We start from the raw sequence: 17708 nt of genomic DNA on the forward strand, positions 1-17708 counted from the left end.
TCAATTCATTTTTTTTAAAGAAAATTCAGTATATTTTATAATAATAACAATTAAAATTCTTCATAATAATCGCTAATATTCGCTATATTTTCTCATTAAAAATATACATAATGTAGGAAAGAAGACAATCAAATTCACCAGACGGCGATAAGGACATTGATCCACTCATTTTCAACCTTACTGACATTGGTCAAGAGATGGTGATGAATCTTCGACACGTTAATCTTCGCGCCCATCCTTGCTACAGAGATCCCGATCCGATCAACCTCTATCACAAGGTGGGCCACGGCACGCTGGATATGTACGTGCTCAGCCCGAGCAAGGACAGTCGCGAAGTGCGCGAATTCCTGGCGAAGTGGCACACGTCAGATTCGAAGCTGTTTGCAGGTTCTCACAAGAAAGATTCGAACAATCTCACATTCCCGATACAGAATCTTGTGTCGATATGTGCACTCCTAGTTTGGCAGCCGGCCAATCCCGAGGATAACATCACGCGGATTCTCTTTCCCGGCAGCACGCCGCAACACAAGATCTTCGAAGGTTTCGAGCGATTAAAACATCTGGACTTTTTGAAGCATCCAGTATGTTCAGCGAAGACTCTGTCACCGTCAGTGTCTTTAGCGACACTCAGAGATAAACCAACCAAACAAAAACTTAGTCTTATCGAGAAAGAGCCCAAGAAAATTTTGGAGCCAAAGAAAGAGAAGAGAGAACCATCGGAGCCCAAGTCCATCAAGGCCGTAGACGAGACTGTACCCAAGAGTATCCTTCAATCGACGCCGATTATACCTGCTAGTAAACCTAAGACCGAAATGAAAACGAAGAAAGTTGTGGAAAATAAGAAGATCGAGACTGAGGCAAAAGAGAGTAAGAAAATTGAAAAAGAACTGAAAGAGGTGAAAAAGGAGCCCAAGAAGGAACCAATTAAAGTGGAGAAGCCCGAAAAACGAGAAGACGATGTGAAAAAGTCTGATTTAATCAAACCGGAATCTGAGAAAATCAAAGAACCTAAGGAACCTAAAGAACCTAAGGAACCTAAGGAACCGAAGCCCAAGCCCGAACCAAAAAAGAAAGAACCAAAAGAAAGCAAGGTGAAAGTTGAATTGAAGAAAAGCGAAGTAACTCCGAAGCCGAAGTTGATTGAGAAAAAAGCCAAACCTTCTGGTGCAGAGAAAAGAGACGCCGTGAAATCCTCCCCGACTACTCCGAAGAAGACTCTGAATGGTGCTGCAACAAAGACAGAGATATCGAAAGCTGTACCGAAGGTGAAACCGGCGGTCAAGGTTGCTCCAAGTCTTCCAGCCAAGAGTGCTAAGGAAGCTAATAACAGAAAAGTGGTGGAACAGAAGAAATCTGAAGTTGAGAAGTCTGCCGTGAAGGATTCTGCAGCGCCCGTTGTCAAGATGACCGCAAAACCTAAACCAATGGATAGGAAGCCGATTAGTCGTCGCGCGAAACCGGTTAGTCCCAATAAAGCCCGTATGCCGGGTAGTCCGGCGAAATCTACTCGCAGTACTCCGACCGCGTCTGTAAAATCGGACAAAGACGGTGTTATTCGTAAAGTGAAGGGCGACAAAGGCACTACCGATTCATCCACGGTCTCCACTCCATCTGGCGTAGAACCAGAAGTTGTAAAACCGATTGATAAGAGCTTAATCGAACAATCTGAAGATATATCATTAGATTCAATAGAAAGTAAAGTATTGGCAGATCTCAAAGAAGAGCGAGAAGTAGTGGAAGAAATTGAAGCTGTTTTACAAAAGGCGGAAAGAATCGAAGAGATCCGAAAGGACGATCGTTTTGAAGGTGATGATGAAATCACGGCTGAAGCCACTGATAAGAAAGAGGAGGATATTACAGAAGAGGATGTTACCGCCGAGATTGAAGATGTACCTAAGAAGGAAGGTTCAAGAAAAGAAAGTCAAGAATTAACTGAAGAGGACGAATATCTTATCGTGGAGAAAGAAGAGGTTTACACTGAAGATTCTGCTCAGAGCGGCGAGGGCGAACAAAAGCATGTTCTCGACGAAGCTCAGTCGGAAAAGGCAAAAGTACTAAAAGACGTGGAGGCAATGAAGGAAAAGGGCGAGAAGGAGGAACCTGAGGAAAAGGGAAAAGATGATAGTCCGGAAAAGAAAGTAGAAAAGATTTTGGATAAAGAAGAGAAAGAAATTGTTGAGTTATCTACGGAACATAAGGAACAATTACAGGAAGAAGTAAAAGAGATAATAGCATCCGCAGCCGAAATCATACAAAAAGCCGAAGAGAAAGACGACTCCGGTAAAAAAGACAGCGAGGACATCACGAAAGAACCATCCAGTTTAAGTCCAGATAAATTTGATTCATCGGAGAAAAAAACAACCGATACGGATATAAAGCCGGACGTCGATCAGAAGGAGAATATTCTCGAAAAGATGGAAGAATCTCAGGAACGAATCTCGACAATAGAATCGGGGGCCACCACAACTGCTCCGACTTTGCCAGAAGACGAACGAATACCGTTAGATGAAATAAAAGAGGATATTGACGAGAAACATGTTATTGAAGAAGTAAAGGAGAAGGATGCTCCTGCAAAGCTGAAAAAGGAAATCATTCCGGAAGCTGTTCTCGCGGCTGCCAAGCCGGAAGTCAAAGTATTTGATGTTCGTCAGGCGATGCCGAATTTGCAAAGAGACATTGTTAAAACACCAGACGAGGTTGCCGATCTTCCGGTTCATGAAGAAGTTGATCCTAAGCTCTACAGGATGGAAGATTTCGAGAAGGGAAAAGAAGAGAAGCTATCGCCAACTGCACAAGAAGGTAAAGAATTGCCCACCCCGCCCGCAAAAGAGCAGAAGGGTGTTTTTAGTTTCTTTGGCAAAGTAGCGGATAAATTCGAAAAAGGTATCGATAAATTGACCAAGAAAAAGAAGGATTCTGAGAAGGATTCCGATGAAAAATCTTCCTCAAAATCAAGTTCTCCAAAAGAACCAAAAGTGCAAGAGAAGACGCTCTTGGAAGAGGTTGATATGGAGAAGATGTTCCCTAAAATTGGCAAACCTGTTGACAAACCTGAAACGTTCGAAGAGGCGAAACCTACGACTGTTGACGTGAAAGTAGCTGCCATCAAGGAAACCGCGGCGTTTATACAGGAAGAGATACTGGACGCACAGAAGAAGAGAGTGCCGGATATCGAAGAAAAGCTTCCTACTGATAAGTTGGATGAAATTAAAAAAGTAGAAGCCAAAATCGAGGAATCATTCCTTGCAAAGGACGTATCACCAGGCGTCGTTTTGCCAACAAAACTAATTGAAGACAAGGAAATTGCGAAGGAGATTGAACTTTTGAAGGAAGAAGATATCGGAGAAGATGTAGAAGAGATAAAGGCACTTTTGGAGGAAGCTTCGAAAAAATTCAAAACTGTGAAAGATAGTTTAAGAGATTCATTGGAATCTTTGGAAGACAAAATTAAAGAAGAAATAGCTGAGATACATGAAACGCCATCCGCCCTGAAAGATACAGTAAAGGATACCTTGGAAGGGGTGGCTGAGAAATTGGAAGAAATAAAGCCACATATTGAGAGCCACTTGCCCGACATAAAAGAACCGGACAAGGTCAAGTTTGCTATACCAAAAGATGAAGAATTCGAAGAGGAATACGAAGAGGAAATAGAGGGTCCATATAGAGACATGAAAGAAGCTGTTAGGGACGTCGGAGAAGTCCTTGCTGGCACTGCCGGTATCGAGCTCGAAGATAAACCCAAGGATGTCATAGAAATTGTGAAGAAAGTCGCCGAGGTTCTCAGAGAAGACGATTTTCTTTCCGACAAAACGTTATTCGAGCAAGCTCCTAAAAAAGAAGAGATTTCACCGATTTCGACGGATAGAAAGCCATCGAAAGAAGAAATCTCCCCAATTTTAACAGAAAGGAAGCCTTCTATACCAAGTGAAAAAATATCTCCAGAGAAGGTTGCTAAATTAGAAGAAGAGGAACTCAATCTTGTTCACGAGGATATTGTGATGCCGAAGAAAGTTGATGTTACTGAAGTATTTCCGATTCATGAAGAGCTTGAGAAATTTGAGAAGCCCGACAAACTTCCATACGAGAAATCTGGCGCTCTCGAGGTAAAGGAAGAACCCTGCGTAAAAGTGGTGAAAGAAAAGGACGATATTGTAACATCGCCTATGAAGGACGTGACGAAAGATAAACAGGATGCACAAAAAATTTGTGAGGAAATATTAAAGGACGATCAACATATTTGCGATCAACATAAAAAACCGGCGGACGATGATACATCCCGGGTAGATGTGATGCAGGCTGGTATCGAGGGCGTATGCGTGAAGGAAGTAGCGAAACGGCCATCTTTCGAGGAGAAGCTGGAGGACGAAATAGAAGAATCCGTGATCGGCTTCGAGCAAAAGGTTTCGCCGGCGAAGGCGGAGATAGTGATGGTGACTCCCGGTTCTACGCCAACTTCGCCGAAATTTGTCACAGACAAGATATATGACGAAGGATTGGAAATTGGTTATCGTGAGTTGCCGGAGGATATCAAGCAAATTCTCAGCAGAGAAGTGCCAGTTGAAGAAATAATCGAGGAATTGATTATCACGAAGAAGAAGAAGGTCACTATCGAAGTGATCGAATATATCACCGTAACGAAGCGCATCCCGAGAGAACGCGTGATTTACATTATCGAAGAGATTATCACGAAGAAGGGACTTTCCAGAGAAAGTGTGATGGACGATCCAGAGATTCTGAGGCTGAAGGAATCTATCACGCTTGAAAAGAGAATGGAGGTCGAAGAATATATCCTTAACGAATATATTGTTAAAGGAAAACAAATTACCATAGAAATCGTTCAAGAAATCTCGATTAAGAAAGTTGTGCCTAAGAAGATTGTCATCGAAATTATTGAAGAGATCATTGTTAAGAGAAAACTTGCTAGACATATGATACTAAACGTTCCTGAAGAAGTATTATCGGAAATAATTCAAGAGAAATCGCCGGAAGAATCGCCAGAGCAATCAGCAGAGGAGCAGATAACAGAGGAACAGAAAATAGATATAACTGCGAAACAAGAATCCGCTGCTGAAGTTCCTGATATTTTAACTGGAGAAGAAGAACTAATCGATGAATGCGCGTTTAAGACTTATATTGAGGAATTTATCGTTAATGAATACGTTATTAAGGGGAAAAAGATTACCGCATCGACAATCGACGAAATTTCTATTCAAAAGTCAGTGCCCAAGCAAATTCTTATCGAAATTATCGAAGAAATTATTATTAAAAAGAAGATTTCCAGGAATACGGTACTTGATGTTACGGAGGAAGAATTATTAGCAATTTCTAAAAAGATATCTGAGGACGAAAAAGAAAAATTAGTCGCTGAGATACCTAGCGTTCCAGAGACAGAGGTTCCAGAAACGGAATCGATAACTTCGCAAAAAAGAACGGAAGTTGAAGAATATATTATTAACGAATATATTACCAAGGGAGATAACATTAATATTAAAAAACTTGAAGAAATATGTGGTGAAAAGAAGGTGCCTAAGAGAATCATTATTGAGATTATCGAAGAAATTATCATTAAAAGAAAAATACCGAGACATACAATACTTAGTGTAACTGACGAAGAATTATCGCATATTATCAAGGAGGAAGCGATTCCAGAGTCGCAAGTACTGACTGAGAAAATAAAATCGGTCACAGAAATGCTCAGTACTGAAGAGAAAAAAAGTCCAATTGAGTTAAAAAAAGACAAGAAAGAAGTTGCGCTTGAGCAAGAAATGAGCGCTGCAGAGGAGTTATCGGTCACATCCGAAGAGGAGGATGTCGAGGAGGAAGTGGATGGATTTGTTAGTATACCCAGAAGGATTTCCGATACGGCTGACACAAAGAAGAAAGCGATTTCAGAGATTTCGTCTTCAGCTGCGAAGGAACATGAGAAAGACGTGATTGACGACTTTGAAGCTGTCGAGCAGGAATATAAAGTACGTGATGTACCAGTCACGTCTCCCGAGAAAGCGAGCGAGATGAAAGAAAAAGAAGACATTGAAGAATCTGTGGAAGATACCACGAGTGAAGTGATCGAAGCAGACGAGAAGTTCGTACAAGAAACCAAAGGAAAGGTGGAAATAGAAGAGCTTCAAATTGCAAAGGACATTAAACCAATTGATGCGAAACGAGAACCTGTAGAACGGGAAATATCCGAAACATCGGAAATTGTCGATACTACTGAGAAATATTTAGACGAGGCTAAGGAAAAGACGGATGATATTCTTCAGAAAGAGACTGCTACAACATTGACGCCATCAATCTCCGACAAAGCAGAAAAACCTTCAATCGAAGACTCAAGTAAGGAACCACCCAAAGACTTCTCTGATAAGCGACCATCAATTGACGCACCAGATATTTCTAAATCAATTACACCAAGCCCAAAGATAATTGATGAAAAACTTGGAATGAAAGAAATTGAGCCTGCGGTTAAAGAAGTCGAGGAATTGCAACTTAAAAAAGTTGCTGAAGAAGCGAAGGCAGAAACAAAACTCGCAGATGCAACAGGCTTCACACAAGAGCCGAAAATAGAATTATTTGAAGACGATAAGAAATCTAAACCATTAGAAACCACAGAAATTAAAGAAGCTCCAATAATTAAGGAAGAAAAGAGCCCTCAAGAAACATTAACAGCAAATATACCAAAACCATTTGACGATGGCACTGTCAAAAGGATGTTGGTTACAGCATGTAGCGAGGATGGCAGAGAGGAAACTGAGATCTGTCCAAGCGGCAGCATAACTTTTACGAAAACGGTTACTCCAGATGATTCTCTTAAAGATGTATCTGCTAAATCTACACCAGATAAAGATTCATTACTTTTAGATAAAGACTCGCACTCGGACATAAGTACTCCCGAGAAAGATAGTATTTCCGAAAAATCTGCGCCAGAAGGTAAGGATAAGATTACTCCGGAAGACAGCTTGGAAAAGTTATCTGCTGATCCTCGTGATTCACAGGATCTTGAAGACAATTTGGAAAAATCAGAATTGCATAAGCCAAAGGTGCCAGAGGAATTGGAAGATATTACAAAGTCGAAATCTCCTGTGGAAAAAGATTTGGAAGTATCAGATAAAATTGCAGAAAAAGATATACCGAAGTCGCCTAAAGAGGAACGAGTGGAATCGAAATCTCCGACTAAGAAAGATGCACAAAAAATTGAAAAAGTGAAATCTCCAGCTGAAGAAAAGATCGAGAAACCTAGTTCTCCAGTCAAAAAAATCGAAAAGTCACGATCTCCTTCACCTCTTGATACAACAACGCAGAAATCTCCAATAGAATTAGCTGAAAAACCAAAACTTCCAATCGAGAAGATGCTTCCAGAACCTAAAAAAGAAGGAACGATTGGTGTTCCAAAAACACCTGAATCGCTCCATTCAGAAGACGTTTCACCAGCTGAGACAATTTTCTCGAAGTCACCGACAGATAAATCTGAAATGTATTTTGCAAAGGCACCTATTACCGAAGAAGACGTTGCTATCGAAAAAGACATAAAAAAATTACCTGAATCTATTAAAGAAATTAAACCGGCCGTAGACAAAGAATTACCAATATCTTTAGAAAAATCCGAACAAGATATTAAATCTCTCGATAAATCCCCTAGTATTTTAAGTGATAAAGTCGATGAGAAAGAAACTGATAAGTTAAAATCGCCTAGTATAATGGAGAAAGAGACGGTAAGTGAAAAGTTGCCTATTTTCAAGAGTGAACATTACGATGAAAAGGGACCAATTGACGAAGCTAGATCTCCAAGCGCGATTAGCGATAAATCCGACGAGAAGAAGGAGGCCGAACGTTCAAAGTCACCGAGCATAGCCGCGGATAAGCCGGACCTTCAAGATGTGACGGAACGTTATTTAGAGAAACCAAAATCCCCTATTTTTGATAGGCCAGATTCGCCTAAAGCTATTGATAAGACTGAAGAATCACATGATAAAGATAGATCTCCCAGTGTAGCTAGTGATAAATCAGATAGCAAGAAAGTAAGTGACCGCTCTAGATCACCAAGCGTTTCTGTAGAAAAAGTAGATTTCGAGAGAACCCGATCGCCTAGTGTCACAAGTATTAAAGATGACAAACTGGAGCAGCTTCCAGTAGCGAAATCACCCGAAGTACCAAAAGACGTGTTGAAATCTCCGAAACTTGAAGAAGATAAATCGGATGTGAAAGACATAATGCAACCTCCATTAGACGAATCACAATCACCGAGTGTAACAAGCGGCATTAGTGAACCTAAAGAACCAGATCGTTCAAAATCACCCAGTACCGCTGGTGAAAAACCGGATATAAAGGATGTGACGGAAACACCGATGGAGAAGTCAAGATCTCCGAGTGTCATCAGTGTTGAGAGCGAGCAAAAAGAACCAATTGATCGTTCCAAGTCTCCGAGCATCGCAGGAGAAAAAATAGACTTAAAAGATGTTGCAGAACCTGCAGATCGATCAAAATCGCCAAGCGTAACTGGAGAAAAACCAGATTTGAAGGATGTCATCGCAGAGAAATCGAGATCTTCTAGTATTACAGGAGAACAAAAAGAATCGCTTGATCGTTCTAAATCTCCGAGTATTGCTGGAGAAAAACCGGATTTAAAGGATGTCATAGAACAATCCGATGAAAAATCAAAATCAGCTACCGCGATGAGTGCTACGACTGATTCGAAGGGACTCGAAGATCGATCGAAATCGCCGAGTAGTACTGATTTAACGGATATTACAGAACAATCGTCGCTGGATAAATCCAAGTCACCTAGTGTCACGAGTATTACGTCTGATCAGAAAGAATCAATAGAAAAAGCGAAATCGCCAATTCCGGATAAGAAGGAAGAACCTGACAGGAGCAAATCTCCAAGCATAACAAGTGAAAAGTCTGATGAGAAGAAATCTGCCGATGGCTCGAAAGCGACCAGTGTTACGGAGGAAAAACCAGATCTTAAAGACGTGATGGAACCACCAGCCGATAAATCCAGATCATCAAGTGTTGCGAGTGAGAAAGCGGAATTATTTGAAAAATCGACATCGCCTGTTTCTGACAAATTAGAACCACCTGTTGATCGAAGCAAATCTCCTAGTGTTGCTAGCGATAAGTCCGATGAGAAGACATCGGATGACAAGGGTAGTGTTAAAGAACATGAAAGTGCTGGTGATAAATCTCCGAGTTTCGTCGACATGAAAATACCGCACGAAAAAGCTGTGGAGGAGAAACCTTCAACAGTTTCTGGAAAAATGGACGTTAAGCCAGACGATATTATATCGTATGACAGGCCGATATCTCCAAGCATTGTTTTTGATAAGCCGGTAGATGACAATAAACAGCCAATAGAAGAAATGGATGTTGACGGATTAAAAATGTCTGGTATAATCGATGATTCGGATATTATCGATAAGATAAGATCATTAAGCATTATCAGTGATAAGACGGAACCGAAATCACCATCCGATGTCTCAAAGTCACCGAGTTTAGCCGATGATCAAAAGGATAAGTCTAGATCATCCAGTGTTGCCAGTGAAAGGCTTGATGATATTAAAGTTTCGCAGATACCAGAAGTAAAGGCAGAACGATCAATTTCGCCAAGTTTGGATACCGGAAAGATCTCGAAAAACGAATCTGCTAAATCGTCGCGAGCTAGTTCGCCAGTGGATAAAACTCCAAAGGATCGATCACGTTCGCAAAGCGTCTTCGATGCTGGTGAGAAAACACCGGCTAGCAGATCTAGAACGGCCAGTTTATTTGATGATAAATTATCAGAGAAGCTACCTCCTCAAGAGGAAAAACATTTCGACATGGGGAAACCACTTGATGAGAAGGATGAATGTAAGAAAGATAGTAAGAGTCCCATAACTTCTCCTGAGACAATCGAGAAAAAAATGCAGAAGATCCGCGAGAAACGATTTGCCGATTTTAAAGAACCGGATGTCGGACAACCGAGCAAGATAGAGAAATCAGATGATGAAGAAGAAGACGTCGTTAAAGTGACAGCCGAGAAGAAGGCGGAGATCGAGAAGTACATCTTAGATGAGTTTATCGTGAGGAAAAGAAAGATCAGTCTGATAGTGATCGAGAGATTAGTTATGACGTATTCGGTGCCCCAATTTATAGTAATGGAGATAATAGAAGACATTATTAACCGGCAAAATATGCCTAGAAGCGCAGTCTTCGATTTCGTAGACGATGAAGCCTCCGAGCCTCAATACGGAAAAGAATCAGAAACGGAACCGCTGGCGCCGCAAGAAAGAGCAAAAGTAGAAGAATATATTATTGAGGAATTCATTACGAAAAAAAAGAAGATCACGCCGGAAGCCTTGGAAGAAATGGTCATTGTTAAATCTGTGCCGCGATACATTCTTATTACAATTATTGAAGAGATCATTGTGAAGAAAAAAATACCTAGAAGCACTGTAATTGAAGGTGACTTAGGAGAACCGAAAGAAAAAGATCTGGATATTTCTGAAGAAAGAGAGCAACTCATTATGTCAACTAGCGTGGATTTTGGAAAAGTAACTCAAGATGTTACTCAAGAGGACATTCACGGTCATGAAAAATCAGGCGACACTACAAAAGGCGAAAGTCTGGATGGCAAGATATCTCCTGCAGGGAGTGATCGATATGGCAGGGATTCGAAAGCAGCGCTTTCTGCTAGCCCCAGTTTAAGTCCGGAACCTATTCCTTCCGACAAATCAACTCAGGATAGTCCAGCTCGATCGGAGCCGCATATAGACGAGGAGATCCTGATATCAGAAGAGAAGCGAATGGAAATCGAAAAGCTCTTGGAGGAAGAATACATAAAGAAAGGAAAGAAAATTACGGAAGTGATACTCGAAGAGATAATCATCATGACTTCTTTACCCAGGTATATTATCTTAGAGATACTGGAAGAAATTATATTAAAGAAGAAGATCCCAAGAGAATCTGTGATCGATGTGGAAATTTATCAAGAGGAAGAACCAGAAGAGGACTACGATAAGGCAATATTTCACTATGAGGGAACAACAGACTACGAGCTGCCGCATGATGCCAGGGATATGTATCCGGAATCGGGTGAGCAACAGTTGGACAAATCCGATTATCCACCGGATTACGAGAGCCAGTTTCACAAGGCCTTCGTTGGTGGTATGACGGAGATGCGAACGACACATATAACCACGTTGTCTGGAAAATCGACTCCAGAATTTACACATGACGCGACTTCCAAAATCGAACCAACCGGCAAAGTGCCCGAAAAGTTGTCGGAATCTACTCTAACCACAACTCACATAACGAGAACAGATGTGGAAGACATAAAAGCTGTGCAATCTGCTCAAACTGTTACGCTATTGAGAGAAAGCAAGATTGCGGAAACTATCGATAAAGAAAAACCTGAAGAAACTGCGAGGATTTCGGCAACAGTTACATCCGGTGATCATGCGGTCGAATCGAATGGCGACGCTATTGTAAGTAAGACGACAATCAAACATGAAGTGATTAAAGAAGAGGAATCTGGGAAGACAACTGAAGTTATGAAAGGAATTGAACCACAAGAAACAGTCAAAGAAATTAAACAGCCGAGTATTCAACAAGATGAGCCCGAAGCGATTACCGAAATCATCAAGAGGGAAATTATGGAACATGACGAGCCGGAAGTAGTCACTAAAGTTATCAAACGCGAAATTATTGAACAAGACGAGCCTGAAATTATCACAAAAGTGATCAGACGCGAGATTGTCATTCCTGACGAAGAAACCGGCGACTTGAAGGAAGATTCTGACGAATATATGAAGACTATTACAACGAGAACAACACGAACAATCGTGACAGAGGAATTAGCAGATACCGAATTAGCACAAGCTGATCCTTCGAAAAGTTACACAGATCCTACCTCAGGTACAACCTACAAAGTTCTGAGTGACGAAGGTGCGTCTGACGCAGCCAGCGCCGATGTAAAGCGAATAGTGACGACCGTAACCACGATTACCGGACCGGACGGAAAAGTTACTACGAAGACAGACATCAAAGAGAGCACGGATACTTTGGCCGGTGAGGAATTATTAGAAAAATTGACGGAAAGTACCCAACCTGCGGAAAAGATCATCAAGGAAACGATTACGACCGTGACATCGGGCACTACAACGCCCGACGTAAAAGCTTTTTATTCCGATTCTGGTAAATCAACACCTGATCTCAAACATGAAACTAAACTTGAATCTACAATAAAAGAACACTTAGACACGGACAAATTTGAACATCCGGTATCTCCTTTGATACGAGAACTTATATCTGATGACAAAAGTTATTCGGGTAAGTCTTCACCAGATATATCGCTGCCCAAGGACATCGTCTTCAGTGGCAAGTCTACACCAGAGGTTCCTATGTCACCGTTGATCAGAGACGGCGCTGTAGTTCAACCTCACGTATCGGGTAGATCGACGCCTGATAAAAGATCCGATTGTCGATCCTCAACGAGCACACCGGAAGGATTTAGATCGGGCGAGATGATCCGAACTATCGTCACGACTACGAAGACGGTATCCGATGAAGGTGAAATAGTAACGACCACCAGGGAGGTCACAGAAACGACAAATGAGAAGGGCGAGACAGTTGTGTTGGCGGAGAAAACTGATGTAAAGGTAGACGAACGTTTGCCAAGCAAAGATGCCGCGGAAAGCGCGATCAGTAGCATTATTGGCAGCATCAAATCCTCGGAGTTGCAACGTGGCGGTAGTCCCGACGAAGTAATCAGCGAAAAGGATCCGGCCAGTCCACCGAGTGAACATAGTAGCACACGTAGCAAAGTCATGACACACCCATGGGGTAGCAGCGAGGAGCGACATACTTATTCTGACGATGAACCACCCAGTTCGTCTCTTTCCTCAACCTCGCAAGTCGGATATTCACCGCAAGCAACGCGTCGCTATGAATCATCTTCTGATAAGCAAGAGGAGCAGAAACAAGTGGAATTCTCGGCGGCCGCGATGAGCAGCAGCTTTTACGGTGAGCTGCCAGCGGTACCGCCTCAGATATCTGCTATGAAAACCTTCCACGGTGAGACTGGTATGCAGAAGAGCAGCGATCCCATTCACAGTCGATTCACAGTGGAAAAGGAGCCCGCCGGGGGTTATGGTGAAAAACCGGACGCAAAGAGATACGTCGACGAGGCCGACCTCGACTTCGATAAAGCTTTGATGGATAAAGAGATGAAGGAGGCTGGAGGGACCTTCAGCAGCGGAATAGCGCCCAGATACACGAATGGTAGTCTTCGACATGAAGCAACGGACGAAAAAGATCATCCATCGTCTTCGTTCCGAGATGATAAAGATGATTCAAAAGGTGACTCGAAGAAAGATCCTTTGGAGGGATGGGGGACCCCTCTTGGGCTGCCGTCTCCTAAACCGCCCAAAAAGTTTAATTTGAAGAACTCTACTCAATCTCCATCGTGCTCAAGTGAGACAACTTCCGATACTTTGAATTTTGATGTTGTAAAAAATTGGGGAGAACCTCTTAGGCTGCCTTCCCCCGCACCAGTGACCAATGAAGTATCGAACAAGGGAGCGCCCAGTACACCGAAAAAAGAGCGGAAACAAGCGAAGAAGATTCAATCGGAAAACATTAAGAACAAAAAACGTTCGGAAAGTCCTGGTAAGAACGAGAAAAAGGTGAAAGATTCGAAGAACAAAGTCCAACCGGTTTACATGGATTTGGCGTATGTGCCTCATCACGGAAATTCGTACTACACATCCTTAGAATTCTTCAAGAGAATCCGAGCAAGATATTACGTCTTTAGCGGCACCGAGCCCAGTCGGGAAGTCTACGACGCTCAAAGTTTTTATTAAGATTGTGTTGAAAACATTATAGATTTACATCTTTTCACAATAAATTGTTGTTATGTTTGTACATTATTTCTATTTAAAATTAAAGAATGTATCTCAAACTCTACAACGATCAATATTATTTATATTTTTCTCGATAATTGTCGACTGACAATTTAATTGATTCCTAATATTTATTAACTATTTAATATCATTACTTTTTTTTATCATTGTATCAAAACTTATCTTGATCATGATAAAAGCAATATTAATTAAATTTGCAATTTTAATTAAGGTTTATCATAAACATATTCATATTCGAATATTAATTCAAATGAGAATAATGTCTCTATTAATTATACTACATGTTCCGAGCGTATTCTGATATAATTTTCATATCTTCATATCATTCATATTTTCGTATTCAATTAGAACTTACAAAATATAATTCATTTATACTTGCGAATAATCTATAGTTGTTGGTATCCATATATAATCTATGTCTTATTTAGTTATTTTTACCTTTAGACTCTTTTAATTTAATATTTATTGTTTAATTTTTACGCTGAAGAGGACTAAAACAATACAATTACATTTTATATTTTTCATATGTAATAGTTTAAAAATAAATGTGTGAATACTGCGCTTTGACATCTGCGTTTGGCTTTTATTGACTATTTCTTTTATTTATTCTTAGAGCCTTTAATGATTATTTTTATATCTTTTTTTTTTCAGAGGTAACCATGATTCCGACCTATGACACCGATACTTTGGGCTACTGGGTCGCCGATAACGAGGAAGCGCTCGCGGCGAACCATATAGATCTATCGCCGTCCGCGTCCAGGTGTACTATCAATCTCCAAGATCACGAGACTAGTTGCAGCGCCTACAGGCTCGAGTTCTAGGGATTGGCAGCCTGCTCAGCCGTAATAGTCGAGTTCTGAGCGGCGTCCGGAATGCGTTATCATTCTGCGTTTTCGGACCCATTTCTACCAGACAAAAAAAATAGAAAAAAAAGAAGAGAAAAAGAGTCGAGCGCTCAGGCCGACCTACCGTCCCGTCAGGTGATTCCTGACCCCCCTTCTAGGAGACCCGAAGACGAACAGCATTTCGAATTTTCGAGATTCCCTCGCGGTCATAGCTCCGCGGCCTAGCAGGATCGTAGAAATCCCGTCGAATAATGTAGAGGCAATCCTGAGGAAGCGAGACCGATTTTATGTGAATCGCGCTCAGGTCTCAAATTGGGATTGTTTAATCTAATTTAGGACGTTCTCCTTATTCCTTCGCGAGGAGAAGATGCGGGCGACGAGAAGAAAGAAACAGAGAAAATAAGGGAGAGATCGCGAGGGTTTCTTCTCTTGTGCACGGGGATACAAGGTATAAATTAATTATTTACTTCTAAGAAGCCGATTATTAATAGGGAGAAATCTACATTTGAATAAGATTCATGTTGAGCTGATAACAGCGGCGCTCATCAACGGATGTTTATATTTCCACATTCTGCACCGTACGCAGCCCGTAGTGTGCTGATACCGCCTGCAATATCTTATCGATCACTGCTCAAGTCGAATTTTTGCGAAGATTTCGCATTGAAGCTAAAGCAAAACGATAATCGTGACGTTGCATGAGCGACGATCGATCGCAAAGCGACGACGGTCCTTAAGCACTGCGGTCCTGTGACAATCTGTGCGTTAGTTATCGAAAATTATAAATTGATTTTAGGATATTTCTATTTTTGATCCACTGAACACGGATCGAATAATCGATGCGAGACCTCCTCGCCCGCATTCTCTCCTCGATCAGCAGATCAAAGTAAAACTTTTAATATCTTTGACACAGCTGCCGCTTCAAGAGCACCGCGTAGTATTTAGTATATCAGTTAAAAAAAAAGAAAAAAATGAGAGAAAAGAAGTACCGCATTTTAACTTACGCGGGGAGGCATATATTAGGTCTATTCTTTAGCAAAGAACTTTCTGAACTGGTGCACACGGTGCAATAAGTTGAAGTGAAATATACTATATTTGTTTCACGTCAACTTATTGCATCAGTGTGCATCAGTTCATCGATAAAGAACAGACCTGTTGACCACGTTCATCAGAATTTATTTTGTAATTGTCAGAAATTTTCTTCGAACCTGGATTATACTTTTATGTCTAAAGGAATAGTATATAGTCCTTTTCAACGAAGAAAACTTTCAACAGTTGTAAAATAAATATTTTGCTAAACGTAGCTATCGTGAACGAGATAGAACGCGCGTTCGATGGACGCGCAAGTATCGGGAGGATTTATCGTTCGTGTCGTCGATGAATTGTGTATTGTCCTTTAACGGGACATTACGTAAGGACATGAGGCACGAGGAGAACGATCCACGTTTCACCTGCAAAAACATTATCCTTCGTTGTTACGTGACTAACGGTCCCCTTTCTCGTCATAAATGTCTATTCGTGCATAGGTAAAACGGAGCTAAATTCCATCGAGAAGTACTAGGGTAGGAGTTATCTGTGTGTCGTGTTTCTATATCGTAGAGAATAGAGATACGCGGAGGAGTGGTGGTTACTTGATAGATTCGTTGCGTCAACCATACAAAGACGCAGTCCGAGCTAGCCGAGGAGTCCGACGAGGATGATGCCGGAAGAGATTTGTAGAGAGTTTCGTTGTCATAAGGAGAGTGCAGGGCGATGATGACATGTCTCAAAAAAGCGTCCATCCGACGAACGAACAATTCATCTTGGATCGTTTCTTTAAATTAGGCCTTCGACTGGAGGCCTTTGTTTTCTGAAATTGTGACACGAATGATACTTTAGAAAACAGCGATCATACCACTGACGATCTTTTATGCCCGTATATCAGACTAAAGATTGAGATTGAGATTGAATTTGACCAATCAAAGCAAAGTTTTCTACACTTGATATTAGATTTGATTCTTTCTTTTGATTGGTTAATCTCTATAGTTTGATATGGATTTTGCAGACATTGATAATAATGGTGCGAGATTTGCGTGATGGACAATGACATTGTTTTATGAAAGAAATAAAGGTTGCGGTCCATCTGATATTACAAATATTTTGAAATATTTATTAATTGGTTAATAAAATTAGTTAATAAAATTCTTTCTTCCGATTGGTTAATCAAATGCTTTGAAACATTTGTAATGTCAAATGGACTGCACCCAAAATCACCTTCACCTGGCTACGTATCACCTTGTTATTCCTATTAAAAGAAGTATCAGATACGGAAAATATAGTAAAAGGTATCTTGCAGTAATCGAATAATTGTAGCGTCGCACAAATAATTTTGCAGCTCGTCTATCTCGCAGTCAGGTGTTGCAGAAAAGTTTTCTCGAGATACGATTCGATGTAACACCTGAAGACATTTGTAAACTCCTAAGATAAAGGAGGATCTATCGAGTGAAAAATAATCTGTTCAAAAGAATTCTTCAAAAGAAAAACAATAATGGCAGAGAAAACTCGACCGATGGACCTTGAAGGAAGAATTGCTGGCCGCTTAAACCGTAACGTAGCGTCAAAAGAAAGACTCAAGGAAGAGAGGTAATCAAAAGAAACGGATTAAAATCTCTGCTGTAAGAAATCACGTTCTTCATAAGAAATCATTGTCTTCGTAATAACAGATTGAACGAAGTTCTATCTATTGCGGTACTTAAATCCCAGTTGCGTGAGAAACGTTTGGCCGATGTTCTTTGAAGTATCGCTATTTTCTGAAGTATCGACAATATTTGAAGAAGGCCAATCGTTGGTCTTTAAATAAATATTCGTTCCTAGATGAATTTCACGGTTTGTCGCTGGTTTGAAATCAGCGAAAATGCATTCGGGGAAATGATTAAGATCGAACTTTTTGTACTTAACATTTTCTTAACTGAGATGTTTCAAGCCAAAGCAT

General features: G+C 41.0%; 1 protein-coding gene across 1 annotated transcript in view; it reads left to right on the forward strand.

Annotated features, from left to right (window-relative positions):
- LOC108729021 (microtubule-associated protein futsch) overlaps positions 1-14804 on the forward strand; it is a 52353-nt gene extending 37549 nt beyond the window's left edge. Inside the window, exons 9-10 of the mRNA XM_018457922.1 lie at positions 117-13824; positions 14511-14804. Coding sequence (XP_018313424.1) covers positions 117-13824; positions 14511-14716 — 13914 coding nt within the window. The 3' untranslated portion in view covers positions 14717-14804. The remainder of the gene's footprint in view (positions 1-116; positions 13825-14510) is intronic.
- The last annotated feature ends 2904 nt before the right edge of the window (positions 14805-17708 follow it).

This window comes from Mycetomoellerius zeteki, unplaced genomic scaffold (assembly GCF_001594055.1).
Source record: "Mycetomoellerius zeteki isolate Tzet28-1 unplaced genomic scaffold, Tzet1.0 scaffold690, whole genome shotgun sequence".
Lineage (NCBI taxonomy): Eukaryota > Metazoa > Arthropoda > Insecta > Hymenoptera > Formicidae > Mycetomoellerius > Mycetomoellerius zeteki.